The 13496-nt window shown below is 32.4% G+C and overlaps 1 protein-coding gene across 12 annotated transcripts in view; it reads right to left on the bottom strand.

Moving 5' to 3' along the window:
- Window positions 1–13496, bottom strand: part of Cad87A (Cadherin 87A) — a 727969-nt gene that overhangs the window by 8198 nt on the left and 706275 nt on the right. For all 12 annotated transcript variants that reach the window (XR_013008485.1, XM_076419263.1, XM_076419271.1 and 9 more), the window contains 5 exons: window positions 12963–13193; window positions 7105–7276; window positions 3269–3482; window positions 982–1157; window positions 774–924 (listed from right to left, as the gene is read on the bottom strand). Coding sequence is in view for 11 of the 12 variants with exons in the window: in XM_076419263.1 (XP_076275378.1) it covers window positions 774–924; window positions 982–1157; window positions 3269–3482; window positions 7105–7276; window positions 12963–13193 (944 nt within the window). In the remaining variant the exon portion in view is untranslated. The remainder of the gene's footprint in view (window positions 1–773; window positions 925–981; window positions 1158–3268; window positions 3483–7104; window positions 7277–12962; window positions 13194–13496) is intronic.

The raw sequence follows: 13496 nt of genomic DNA, 5'->3' as shown, positions 1-13496 counted from the left end.
AAATGGAAGTTCTAATACCTTATAATTATTCACAGATAGCGTTGGTCCTTAAATTATTATTTTAGTGTTTTAAAGAATGGCATTTAATAATAAATATTGCTATATAAATTATATTTTCTCTGTTAACAGAACAATGCTTATTTTATATACTGAAATGTATTAAAAATACAACAAAAAAAATTGTATTTACCAGACTAGCAATATATATACAGATGACTAGCATATCATATTATTCTCAGTGAGTTACAATGTTTTAGAGATGTCACTTTTGATTCATTCAAAACTATAGAAAAAATCATCCTTATAAAACATTGCTTATCCAAAGGATGAACAAATAAAAAACATTAAAAATAGCCATCTGTTAAAATTGCAGGGGATAGATGTTGTATATAGGTGTATTAAAAAAATAACAGAAATATATATTTCAGAAATATTTAAAATTATCCCATCCCCTTTAAAGTAATCTCCAGTAGATAATACTGTGTGTCAGCATTTCTTGCAATCCCCAAAACACTTCTGGAGCTCATTCTTTCAGATAGCTTCGAATTCTTTAAGTGTTCAGTATATACTTATAAATCTAAATTTCATTAAAAATAACAGTACAAGGACACGTGTCATTAGTGCAACAAAAGTTGACAAAAAAATAAACAAATGTGACTGGAGATTGATAAAATACTTTTTAAAATGCCCACTAATTCTCAAAAAACTTTTTAAGCACTTAAAGCATTTACTTTTTAAGTAAATATTAAACACATTAAATAAAGTATAATTACCTGAACAAAAGCTGGAACAACATTTTCAATGGCAAAACCTGTGTAATAATCTTTTAGGAAATCATATTTCGAATCTATAACTTTCAGAACATCTGGCACTGGTAATATGGTGTGCGTTTTTGGATCCACAGCAAGTATGTACATATCAGTCCTAAAAAACCCATGATCATTATTTCAATGCCTTTAAACTTATATGAGTAATCTTCACCATTCTTCATTTTTCCTACCCCCATCGCCGATATGGAACCGGATCTCGTCTATGATAATCAAGCTTTGAGTTGCGTTGCTGAGTTCTGCGATCACTTCCGCCTTCTCCTTGTTGACTTCTTCCTGTGGTCTAGACATTATCACTCGAATAAGCTGTTCTGGTTCAAATACCCAAACCTAAAATGATTGAAAATCACCGTGAAATTATATATCAATTTCGAAATGAAGGAAAAACATTGCCCATAAAACACAACTTTTTGTATTTAGGATGACCTGTTAAACTCTTAATCTTTCGTCACCAAAAAACTTAGACCCAATGTATTTAAATGGTCTACCTGTACTTTTTAAGAAAGGTATTTACTGTTGCACAATAATGCAAGATGGCTGCAGTAGCAGAGACGGAATGGAGGGAATTACCGTATTATTGATGTTGGAAGATCCCTTTCTGAACCTTTCAGTAATTGAGTTTGTGAATTCAGAGACTACTCTCGTTCGTCTATGTTTCTGATGATTTGATTTTTTCGGACATACCAAGGGGCTTTCAGAATCATTCTCAACATCTTACTTTGGAACACTTGCACTTCTTCTTTATGCTTTTTATTTACAGAATCGAGACTATACTTGCCAACCGTATAGAAAAATGGAACATACCATAACCTGATATATATGAATTATAACTGAGATTGGTAGTTTACTTGATATACAAAGTGGTTTGTTGTATTTGATCTCACTAACAGGTCAATTGAAAAGTCCCCGGCCTACCATAGTAAAACACAATTTTTGGAAAAATTAGTTTTTTTATTCAACATAATTCCCTTCAAGGGTGATTAGCGACCCTCCAAATTTTCGATATTATTTTTGTAGAACGATTTGTCTTTTGCTTCAAAATAGGCCTCAGTTTCATCGATCACCTCTTCATTCGACGAAAATTTCTTCCCAGCGAGCATTCTTTTCAGATTTGTGAACAGGAAATAGTCGCTGGGTGCCAGATCTGGAAAATATAGTGGATTAGGAAGCAATTCGAAGCCCAATTTATGTATTTTTGACACGGTGCATTGTCTTGGTGAAGCAGCACTTTCTTTTTCTTCTAATACGGCATCAAGCCAAGTTTTTGATTCAACTGTATTTTTTCCCTTCAAAAAGCAATATTTTATCAACACGCGAAATTCCTTTTTATCCTTTTTTTTTCAAAATAACAAAAGTTGCTTCACTCAAAATGTTATAATTCACAAACTAATGATCCGACAGCTGCCAAATCTATACACGCATCTTTTGAGGGATAGGGCTAACTAAAAAACATATGGATTTAATTCTAGTAGCGCCATTTATATGTCAGGCCGGGGACTTTTCAATTGACCTGTTAGGTTAGACGGAGGCCGAAATGAAGCCCGAGAAATGTAACTTTTTGTAGCCACTGTATTGGAATTTTTTGGATAAATGAGGGAATGTTTCCGGCGAAGAAATATCTCTTATTTATTTATTGATTTATTGTGGATTAATTCGTAGTTTCCAAAACTTGAGCCATTAGATTGTTATGTTCAGCTATTTTTGGAGTTTGAGGCGTATGCGTTTCATTTTAGTGTTTCAACATTAGGGATATGAGCCATATAGATATTGAATAGCACCAGAGTAAATGGGGAACCTTGTAAAACATCAGAATGGATGGAGCTCCTACTTGAGAGACAATCACTGACTTTGGCTTGGAATGACCGGTTTTCCAAATATGATAGTATCAAGTTTACAAGATTACTAGGAATCCCAAGCTTTAATGCCTTGAATATTAAACCATGATGACTTTCTCGAATGACCTAATCAAATACAAGAACACTGTGGCTTTGAAGATCCTGTCATAAAAAATCGTTTTACTTCGCACGCTATTCTTGCGGTTTGATGGTGTTCTTGCCCGTTTTGAATGATGTTTTTCGTTTTCGCAGCCTCAATGAGAGGGTAGAGTTGTTTCTGGGGAAAAAGATGAAATGAACGGAAGAATTAAATGAAGATGATTTTAGGCAAAGCTTTGTAACATTTGTAACATGACATTTTGTAAATTCCTTTTATTGACTGAAAATTATTGAAAAAATTTTTTCACCTTTGTCCTATGCTAGTTTTTTCCAGGCTTGTCTAAACAAACATCTGTTATATTATTTTCCATTGGTTAGTAATTTTTAAGCCTTTAGAAGTTTGATATTTTAAAATAGAATTTATTCGAGTCTCCATTATATTGACACGTAAATTGGATGTCACGGCATCGATAGTTTTTTTTATGTTATTCCTTTCTGGATACTTACGTAAACTTGTGCGTATGCCTCACGTTCAGGAAATCCATCTTCACGAGCGATGACGTCGACCACGAATCGATGCTGATTATTTTCCGCCAAGTAGGTGGCCGTGTATATCTCTCCTTTTTGGCTTATATTGAATGGCGACGGTATAATGGATCCGGAGCTTTTGTTGGAGTGGTATTTAAACAGGTTGGAGGCTTTGATGTAGTAAGTTAGAGATCTGAAAGGAAAGCGATAATATATCACATAACAATAAGCTGAAAATCAATTCAACATACATACGATACAAAACACATTTTATATTCCCTTTATATTTGAATGTAATATTATAAGCACATATATAACAGTAATAATTAGAGGGTTAAAATTATTTTTATTGTCATAATGAGAATATAATTAAAATTAATTAATTAACATTTATAATTAAATCTTTAAAACATTATGTAATCTGGCTGATTACTAATTAAACTCAATTAGCTGTTCAATTAATCTAATAATTATCGCAAACAGTAGTTCATTAATTTAAAGTTATAATTATATACGAGTATTATTGCTATCAAAATTTAAATTAAAGCAAAACACAGTTATTAATTATGATATTTAATTACTATAAAATGTTATCGTAACTTATTACGAGGTTATCTGAAAATCATCAAAATTTTTCTTTTTTGATTTTGAATTTCTTGCACAGTAACTTTAAGCGTATCACTGCTGTCCTCAACTGCCACCTATTAATAGACTACTGCGAGATTTTGAGTAAATTCTGCCAATTAGTTTGTATTTGATAGCCATTGACAATAGAAAACCTCTTCGAAAACATAGAAATATAGAATGGGAGCCTAAATGGGCACACCGGGCATTAGGTTTTGGGCGTCTGAATCACTGGAAAGCGAAAGGTAAAAGAAGATTACAGATTTCTTCTTTTTTTTCGATTTAAAATTTTGAGACATCTTTGTGACAGGTTATATATGTTTTTTTCTATTTTTATGGAAATTTTGTTGTTATGACGTTATTTTTGTAGGTAAATATTATTTGTATAAATTAAGAAAACACGACAAGACTGCTGTTTTTGTCAATGTGAAGCTTCATAAAAAATTATTAGCACAGAAAAGGTTTTGAAAATTAAATGATAAACTACAGGAAACCTCTTATAAGCTCTATTAAGATGTTATAACATGTGTATATTTCTAGATCTTTTCCATTAACCTATAGAAAAGGAATATATACCAACAAGTTAAATATTGGAATAAACATATCTCAGCCCACGTTAGGATCTTCAAGAAGAATTAGAACTACATATATATTATTTTTTCCAAAGGACGTAAATTGAGAGGTTTGAATACTGAAAATTCACACATTCAATTTATAAAACATCCAATGCACATCATAGATGACATCGAATATATTGTCTAATTCTCATTTTATCCTAGTTAAAAAAACCAGAATGTTGTCTGATACGTCGAAGCATGTAACCAAATTAATCTTTAAAATTCGATTGATGTTGTAATATGTTCTCCAAATTTTCAAAACGTTAGTGATAATAATTAACAGGTCAATTGAAAACTCCCAGACCTACCATAATAAAACAAATTTTTTTGCCCAAAATTATTTTTTTTTATTCAACATAATTCCCTTCATACACTGATTATAGCGACCTTCCAACTTTTCGATACCATTTTTGTAGTACGATTTGTCATTTGCTTCAAAATAAGCCTCAGTTTCGTCGATCATCTCTTCATTCAACGAAAATTTCTTCCCAGGGAGCATTCTTTTGAGATTTGAGAACAGAAAATAGCCGCTGGATGAGGACGCAATTCAAAGCCATAAATTGGGCTTGGATTCTTAACACGGTGCATTGTCTTGGTGAAGCATTTTCTTTTTCTTCAAATGCGGCCGTTTTTCGGCGATTTCGTAAAACGACGCAAGAACTCGGGTTTATTACGCTTAATCATCTTCAAACACTGCTCCGAATTATCAACTTTTCGTTGTTTTTGGTCAAAAGTGAGCTCGCGAGGCACCCACTTTGCACAGAGCTTTCGCATACCCAAATATTCGTGAATGATATAATGTACACGTTCAGTTGATATCTTTAGAGTGTCTGCTATTTCATTCAATTTCGATTTACGGTCATTCAAAATCATTTTGTGTGGATTTTTTAAATATTTTCGTCGGTAACAACCTCTTTTGGGCGTCCACTGCGTTCACCGTCTTCGGTGCTCATTTCACCACGTCTAAGAAACTTAGCACATCAATCCTTGATGGTTGATTTTCCTGGGGCAGTATCCGGAAACTCGGCACCAAGCCAACTTTTCGCTTCAACTTCATTTTTTTCCCTTCAAAGAAAACATTTTATCAACAGGCGAAATTCCTTTTTATCCATTTTTTTCACAATAACAAAGGTTGCTTTACTCAAAATGCTATAATTCACAAACTGATGATCCGAGAGCTGTCAAATTAATATACGCACTTTTTGAGGGTTAGGACTAACTATAAAACATATGGATTTAATTCTACTAGCGCCATATATCTGTCAGGCCTTTTCAATTGACCTGTTGGAGGTATAAACCGGTTAACATGTTGTGAACAAAAAATCCAATTTGATGCGACACCATTGTGACGTGTTAAGGTCATATATTTTGATGGTGTGCATTGGCTGTTTTATATATTATATAGTCTATGAACTATATTATATGGATAGTATTTAATTAAGTAGGTGGCTTATTCTAGTGGATGAAAAACATAAATAGAATTGCAAAGGGAAAACATTTAAAAAATTATAATATTTAAGACAATAATAATGTACATCTAGAGAATAAGTTATAAGTTCTTCGATCAGATGTTAATTTTGGATTGTTTTGTGAAATTTTGAGAATTTTGAAAATGTTTGTTGAAAAATTAGTTTATACAAATGTTAACTAGTACTTAAATAAAATATTGTATTAATTATATGTATTAATTTATCCCTGTAATATAATATTTTAATCCTATTTTTTAATTTTCCCCTAAACTAGATCAAGTAATTTAACAATACTTTCTTTTACGAAGTTATTTGTTGAAGTTGAATGTTTATGCCAACGATCCTACAACCACCAGTATATTTTAAAGAGGAACATCTAATATCTGAAATGTTCTAACTAACTCTAATAACTAATAATTGTTGAACATTTTGCAGAGATTGCAAGAATTCTTGAATAAACTTAAATAAAAGCAAGATAGATTTATTAAATTTTAATTAATTCATCATATTATTTCATATGAAGCAATATAATAAAACATTTTATCAATTTTATTGTGAAGTTATTATTCGTTAATATTTCTTCTTAATAACTCAATTAAATACAATTACTAATAAGCATTAATTTTAATTTCAATTACTTACTGAATTTATAGTTATAATCCCTCAGAATTATAGTTCATTATATCATCTCTTAATATACAATTTAACACAAAAATTAATTGATTAATTCAGTTACTGTCAGTAATAGCTAATGAAATGATTTAGTTTCGCAATTAAACCAGCATTATTAAAATTAGAGTAATTAATTAACTTTACACAAATATTAATTTAACTAGACAACAACAAAAGATCAATGGCTGAATTATCATAAAAGTATATTTTTTAAAAATTGAGGTTATAAAATACATTTGTTTCTGTATAAATATCCTGAAGATTAAAGGAGAACAATTGGCAGAGCCCTATGCATATATAATGTCGTAATTTTAAGTGGTTAATAATAATCCAACCACGTGTTGCGCGTTATAAATGGCGGAAGTTATGGAGGCGGTGGTCATCGACCGGTCAATTTCCATTCCGCCCATTCGGTGATTGTATTTGCTCTTACCCGTTTATTCCGTAGTCCGGATCGAAGGCAGTAACGTTGGCCACGAAGTGGTTAACGCTGGCCATGGCGTTTACAGCCGCATAGTAAACTGTCTTCTTGAAATATGGCTCGTTGTCATTCAGATCAGTCACTGTGATTATGGCACGAGCAATGCTCTTGTCGCTCAACATCCCTGTAAAACAGATAGATAAACAAACCATTGAGTATACGTTTTGAGTGGATGTTTGATAATCAATAATATCATTCAAAAACTCTCTTGTTGAGTGTAATTGGTAGGAACTACGTATGTAAGTTATAAAATGTGAAAAGTTTAAAACATAAAAAAAATCTACAAAAATATTTTGGTGTTAAGGAAAGAAGAGGCGACTTATTGAATGGCAATACAATACGACACTAACGGTAAAAACAGATAAAAACCCAATGGTGTCTATTTTTAGAGATCTCAGTCGTTGCACCATTCACTTAACACAATCACAATCTTAACTTAGTAATATGTAGTAGTCCGTAGCCAGTGATGTAACTAAATAGCTTATAGTCATAATAAAATTATTTTTGAGTATTGTCTATACCTTCGTCCATCAGTTTATCTTTGATGATCTTTTAAATAACACTGTTTCAACCCAAATTTCCATGGTATATCTATATGGTATGATTTCCACAGTTTTGGTGACTCCAAATTAAAGTACTCTAATCTGTCTTTGATGGCTATTCACCTTACACTACAAGCTTCTGTCTAAATTCAATCACAGCAACTTCAGCCCACCTTTGGTGACCTTACACCCTGCAACTGTGATGATTATACCAGCAATCCATAGACTAGCATCCAAGGGTTCAAGGTGCAATCCACCTTTTGTGACCTTACGGCACGAAGTTTACAGCTTCCCCTAAATTCCACTTAATTTACCTAAGAATCCTTCGAGTAACTACGGAACGATTGCTAATCGAACGTCAACCTGTCTTCTTTTCTTGATAATTAGCTTAATTCCGGATAATTGAATGAATTCAAAAGACAACAGCCTTTTGATCGCCCGAGAATCTTATCGAATGCGCCAATTATAAAATAAGGGTTTTAAAATAAGCTTTTAATTTTATTTTACGATTAAAATATATTCGAACATAAACCAAACTACCTATTTCGAAACGTTTCACTCACCAGCATCATACAGTCTTAATAGTATCCCCCTGCCATCTCTCCAAAAACACAGTTTTCGTAGTCAAGCTCGTTGACAATCACAATCTGACTACTGGCGTGACTGAAATGTTCAATGGAGGGTTTTACAGGGCCATTAACAATTACAAACCACAATATATATCCATGAGTTGGGAGGATAAGAGCCTGGGACTACTTGATTTCCTGATTACAATCGTACTACTGACGCATTTATTCAGATAAATTTGTACAATATACAAAATAATTTCCATCATCATCTACAACTTTTCCCCAGATTTCTGACGGTGAACTACTGTGCCGAAAAACGATTTTGGTTTTGGAGAGATCCATGTTCGCACTATTTCAACATTTCGAAACCATTCACTAACCAAGCTATCCTGCATCCTGCATTTTGGAAAGTGTGGCTGAGTGTGGTGTGGTTGATCCAAGAAGATGACAACAATATATTAGTCAATGTGTTTAATTGACGTCGGTAGTCATGTATAGACTACAGTAACAGTTTCGTTCGATTTTAATAGTTCGTAATGCACCACATCTTGCTGATCCCACCATATCCACAACAAGACTTCATGGCCATGAATACTGTGCTTCGTTGTCTATGTACCAGTCGCAATATACCATAAAAAGCTCTTCTGTTTTGCCTGGCAAGCAATGAATATATAAATGGTTCGAAATGTAATTTTCAGTTAATTCGTGTGGTAGCAATTTCCCTCCCCTATTGAATCTTTTCCATATTATTTCAACGTCCAGATACAGTTGAAACAACTAAGCTGATAAAAAGCTCTTTCGAATTAGTGCTGGATATTCGTCCAATAAAGTCTTTAAATCCATATTTAATTGTAATAGCCTCATCAGTTATTAATAAGTCGATGATTTAGTTAGTTATTAAGAAAACATTTTGGATTACTATATTTTAATTAAAACTTAAATAATATTTGGAGGCTTTTCTTAGGTAATGTATATTAAAACATAATCTCTACTGATAAAGCCAATTTTCTTTCAGAACACCAAGAACAAGAAAATTATACATATATTGAGCCACAATGGATTCAAAAGAGTAACAACAAATATTGTCACCTAGTTTTTAGCATTTTGATGTGCTTTGTGTTTTTATAACTTCATTTAGAGGATTTTTTAAGAATAAATCAAGAAAAACATTTCAAGTATATTTTTATACAAAAAATAAAAATCATTGAAATGATGAACATTTTTATAAATAAATAATTTTCTTCAATTAATTCTGTGAACTTGACTGTATTCTTTTTAGAATTAATTGTGGTCAATCAATTGTGGTTTATTACAATACTCTCACTGTTTGTTTGTCGTCTTACGGCGCACGTGAATTTACGACTCGTGGATTAATCAAATAAATAGCAAATCTACCGTACAGTCTATTTAAATTTCTGTAATTTACTATGTTCTTGTAAATACCAATCTAAATGGCAAATAGACATGTCGGATTTGGGGTTCGGTAAACTAAACACAGTCGTAGAGAAGCATAATGATGACCAAAGACAACTAAAGACAAGTTTTATGTTAAATGGCATGCGGCGAGGAAACATGCTAATTAATTTTTTGTAGTCTGCATTAGGCGGTTTAGTCTTCGATCAGCTTTGGTTTCAACATAATGGTGTAATCTGATATATTGGCGGTGATGCATCTTTTATGCCTTCAGTTCGGTAATTTGTGTTACAGTATTTTGGACGCGTTTGATAGTCAGTGTGCCATGGTGATTTGTTGCTATTAAATTATTTTGGAGATAGTTAAGTCTTTAGCCATTAAGCTGCTCAACAAATTGTATAATTGTGCGGTAAAATCCAATACTCTGCATTTAGTGTTGCAGGATTTGTTCCTTATCAAGTTTCTACAGGGCTGACAATAGGCCACAACCGTTTTGGCCTTAGACCATGCTTTCCCATTATTCTCTATGATCTTGAACCATGAATTTTTGCTGCTTGTTGTGTCTTTCATCCAAAAGGTCGATTTCATCATATACACCTGTGAGTAATTTGATCGCTTTTAGTTATATATGCATATTCAAGCCATTACAATATACGTCATCGGATTTGTTTCTTAACTGTGCACTCATTGTAACATCTCAATCAAATGACCTTATTTATAATATGATTTCAGAGAGAAACATTGAACAGAAACACATTTTCTGACCGAAAAGTACATTTCTGCTCTAACTGGATGCCGTTGCGATTTGCAACTCCAATGGATTCTTAAACCAAATAACTCTGTAAGACGAACTATATGGTAAAAATTCTCGAAGCTATAACATCTGCATTAACTATAAGCGATGAACTTTAGATCGATGAAGAAGTTTGTATCATTATATTGGACGCCATGTGTATTTTTAAATATGTTTGTCATAATTGCATGTACTAATAACTTTGCTCGTCTCGGAGTTCAAATGAATACGAGAAATCGTTTCACATTCCACAAAGTTTTCCTGACACCCACTCTGTTCAACCTTTTTATAGCAAACATAACCAGAAGATACCATGTAGAAGCCGCATTTACTCTGACGATACTGCATTTTTCACCATATCGAATAATGTTGAATGTATCCAGGGTAGACTGCAGAATCATCTCGACGAGACGATCCAGTAGTTAAAATTCTGGTGGTTACTCTTCGACCGACGATTCAGGTGAACTCTTCAAATTCAAATATTTATTTAAAAAGGTCAAGGAATGTCAAATCTGCAGGCTGTCACTCGTCGTTAAATGTCTTCTCCACAAGATGCTGATTCGATCCCTATCGGGTGAAACGTCTTCAGGTTTTCGAAAACAAACACCCCAGGAGAACCCTTAAGGTCCCCTGGTTTGTCAAGAATTCCCACATTTATAGGGAAACTGATGTTCTCCATTTTGTTTTTATTTCTGATATGCTTTCAAGATAAGCATCTAGTTCCTCCGAGGTAGCCTTCAGATTGCCCTATCCAACTCACTTTTACCTGTGAGTCCTCCCGGTTAAGTATATTTAACAGTATTCTAAATCTGTTTAAAGCGAAGGTCAGTGTATACCGGAAAAGACAGAATAAATACAATAAAAGGACAAATCGCAAATACAGTCCTTAAAAAATTAATTCCACCAAGGATGGCTACAAGCATAACTGTTAAAAAAGAAGAAGAATATGTTTCGAAAACTTGGGTTCACTGAACTACTGTCTAACAAATATCTCCGGATTTGGCGCATGCGTACTATCCTGCATAGAAAACTATAGAAAATAATAAACTATATTGTCTTTCTTTTCTAATGGCGGTACATTCTTTTCGAGTCGATCCATACAGTGGATCAAGTAAAAACAACAAAAAAATTTAGAATATTTAGATTTTGTGTTACATTAATAATTCTATAAGTTATAAAATCCAAACAGCATCAATATTATTTTTTTAGTATCATATTCAACGACATATGCTAAAATTTAATGATAACAAGAACAGAGAAGGAAATTATTCTTGTAAGAAGTGTTGGAAGTACTCAATTAGTTAATAAGGTTTGTCCATCAAGAACAGTAGCAAAATTGTGGTAACTGGTAATAATTCGGCATTTATTTTAAACATGGTATATTCTAGTAATGATTTAATATTTATTTTATTGGTGAGACGTAGCTAGAATTTGTTGGACAGTTAAAGTCCAAGAATGTGAAATTCAGAGAATCAGAGAAGAAGAAATTAGACAGGATTTTGCTAGGATGCAAGAAGAGTGAAGAGTGATACTATGAAATAATTAAATTTGCTAACAAAAGTAGACCTGGATCAAATAAACAAAATATAAAACTATCGATAACAGATATCAGACAGCCTAACGATCTAATGACAAACAAGGAAAAGAGAACGCATTTTTATATACGAATATAGGTAAATAAATTATTATTTTGTAAAAATAATGATGTTTTCATTGGAGATTTCTTTCAGCTTAAAAATGCGATCATCTATTCATCTTAGGCTAGTAAATATATAATATGTTATCTTGTTATCTATTGTATACCAAAAGCTCGAGGTAGTCAATTCATTAATGTAGATTGTGGATCAAGAATAGTGGCAAAAATTGCAGTAGGGAACATAGTTGATCATATTTAGAGATTTTAATGACAATTTACTGCTTCCATATATAGTGGTGACATTTTCGTTTGGTTTTAACTGTATTGGCTGGATTTTATCTAAACGATTGTGGTCTTTTAATGGTAATGTATATGCTTTTGGAGTTCATGTTAATTGTTCAAATATGCAAATTAATTTAAATATGGTGTTATTACAAAAAATAAAAAGGTTGGAAATAATTTATATATAAAAAAGGAGTAAGTAAATTAAACTGTATAGACGCATGCACCAAACTTGAATTATTCTCTGTTTCAAAAATAAATGGAGCCCAATATACGCATGCGCGAAATTCGGGGATATTTGCTTAGTAATGTATTCTCTTCCTAGCTGACTGTGGTAGATATTTATATGAAATTATTTTCCATAAATAATTAGAAGTTGCATTCAATTGTATACATCAACAATCACTTAAAAAATATTTATTGATATAGTTTCACTAGTATTAACAAATAAACCCAATGGACGGTCCACCCTATATTACTGCAATTATGCGAAAGCTATATATTATTAGAGTTGGAATTCTATGAGGTCAAATAAAATTTATCGATAGCTAAAATCTATCGAAAACCCTTCTTACCTTGTTTCTCCATCTCGGCGATTTCGTCCTCGGTCACATAGTAATCCGGATCGTTGTTTGCGATAATGACCAAATTGTACTCGTCTTTGGTTTCACGATCGAACGATTTGGCCGCGTACAGATTGCCCGTGGCCTTATTGAGGGTAAATGAACGGTCCTCGTTCCCCATTAATATGTAATAATATACTGCGGCATGTTTGCCTTCGTCTCGATCCAAGGCCCTTACTTGTCCTGTAACAAATAACAGGAATTAGTTTTAATTTAAACGTTATTATCACTTATATAATACATATATTAAATCTCCTAAAATATGTGTGATGCGAGCTATAAATGAGATAATATTGCTGTTGTATTAACGCTGAATATAAATTTAAAAAAAAAGCTAAAAATTTAAAATTAAAAATTAAAAAATAATTTTTACAATAATTCAAATAATCTTTAAAATAATTTAAATCCAAGTATATATCTGGAAGGATACATCGGCCCTATCTTAGTCTCTAAATTTGTGATGCCAAACTGTCGCAATGTTGCCGT

The sequence above is a fragment of the Rhynchophorus ferrugineus genome, unplaced genomic scaffold, assembly GCF_030347505.1.
Source record: "Rhynchophorus ferrugineus isolate W39M unplaced genomic scaffold, kcgeb_rfMv2 rfM1, whole genome shotgun sequence".
Lineage (NCBI taxonomy): Eukaryota > Metazoa > Arthropoda > Insecta > Coleoptera > Curculionidae > Rhynchophorus > Rhynchophorus ferrugineus.
Note: the sequence above shows the minus strand (reverse complement) of the source record. Positions and strands in the feature narration are given on the sequence as shown.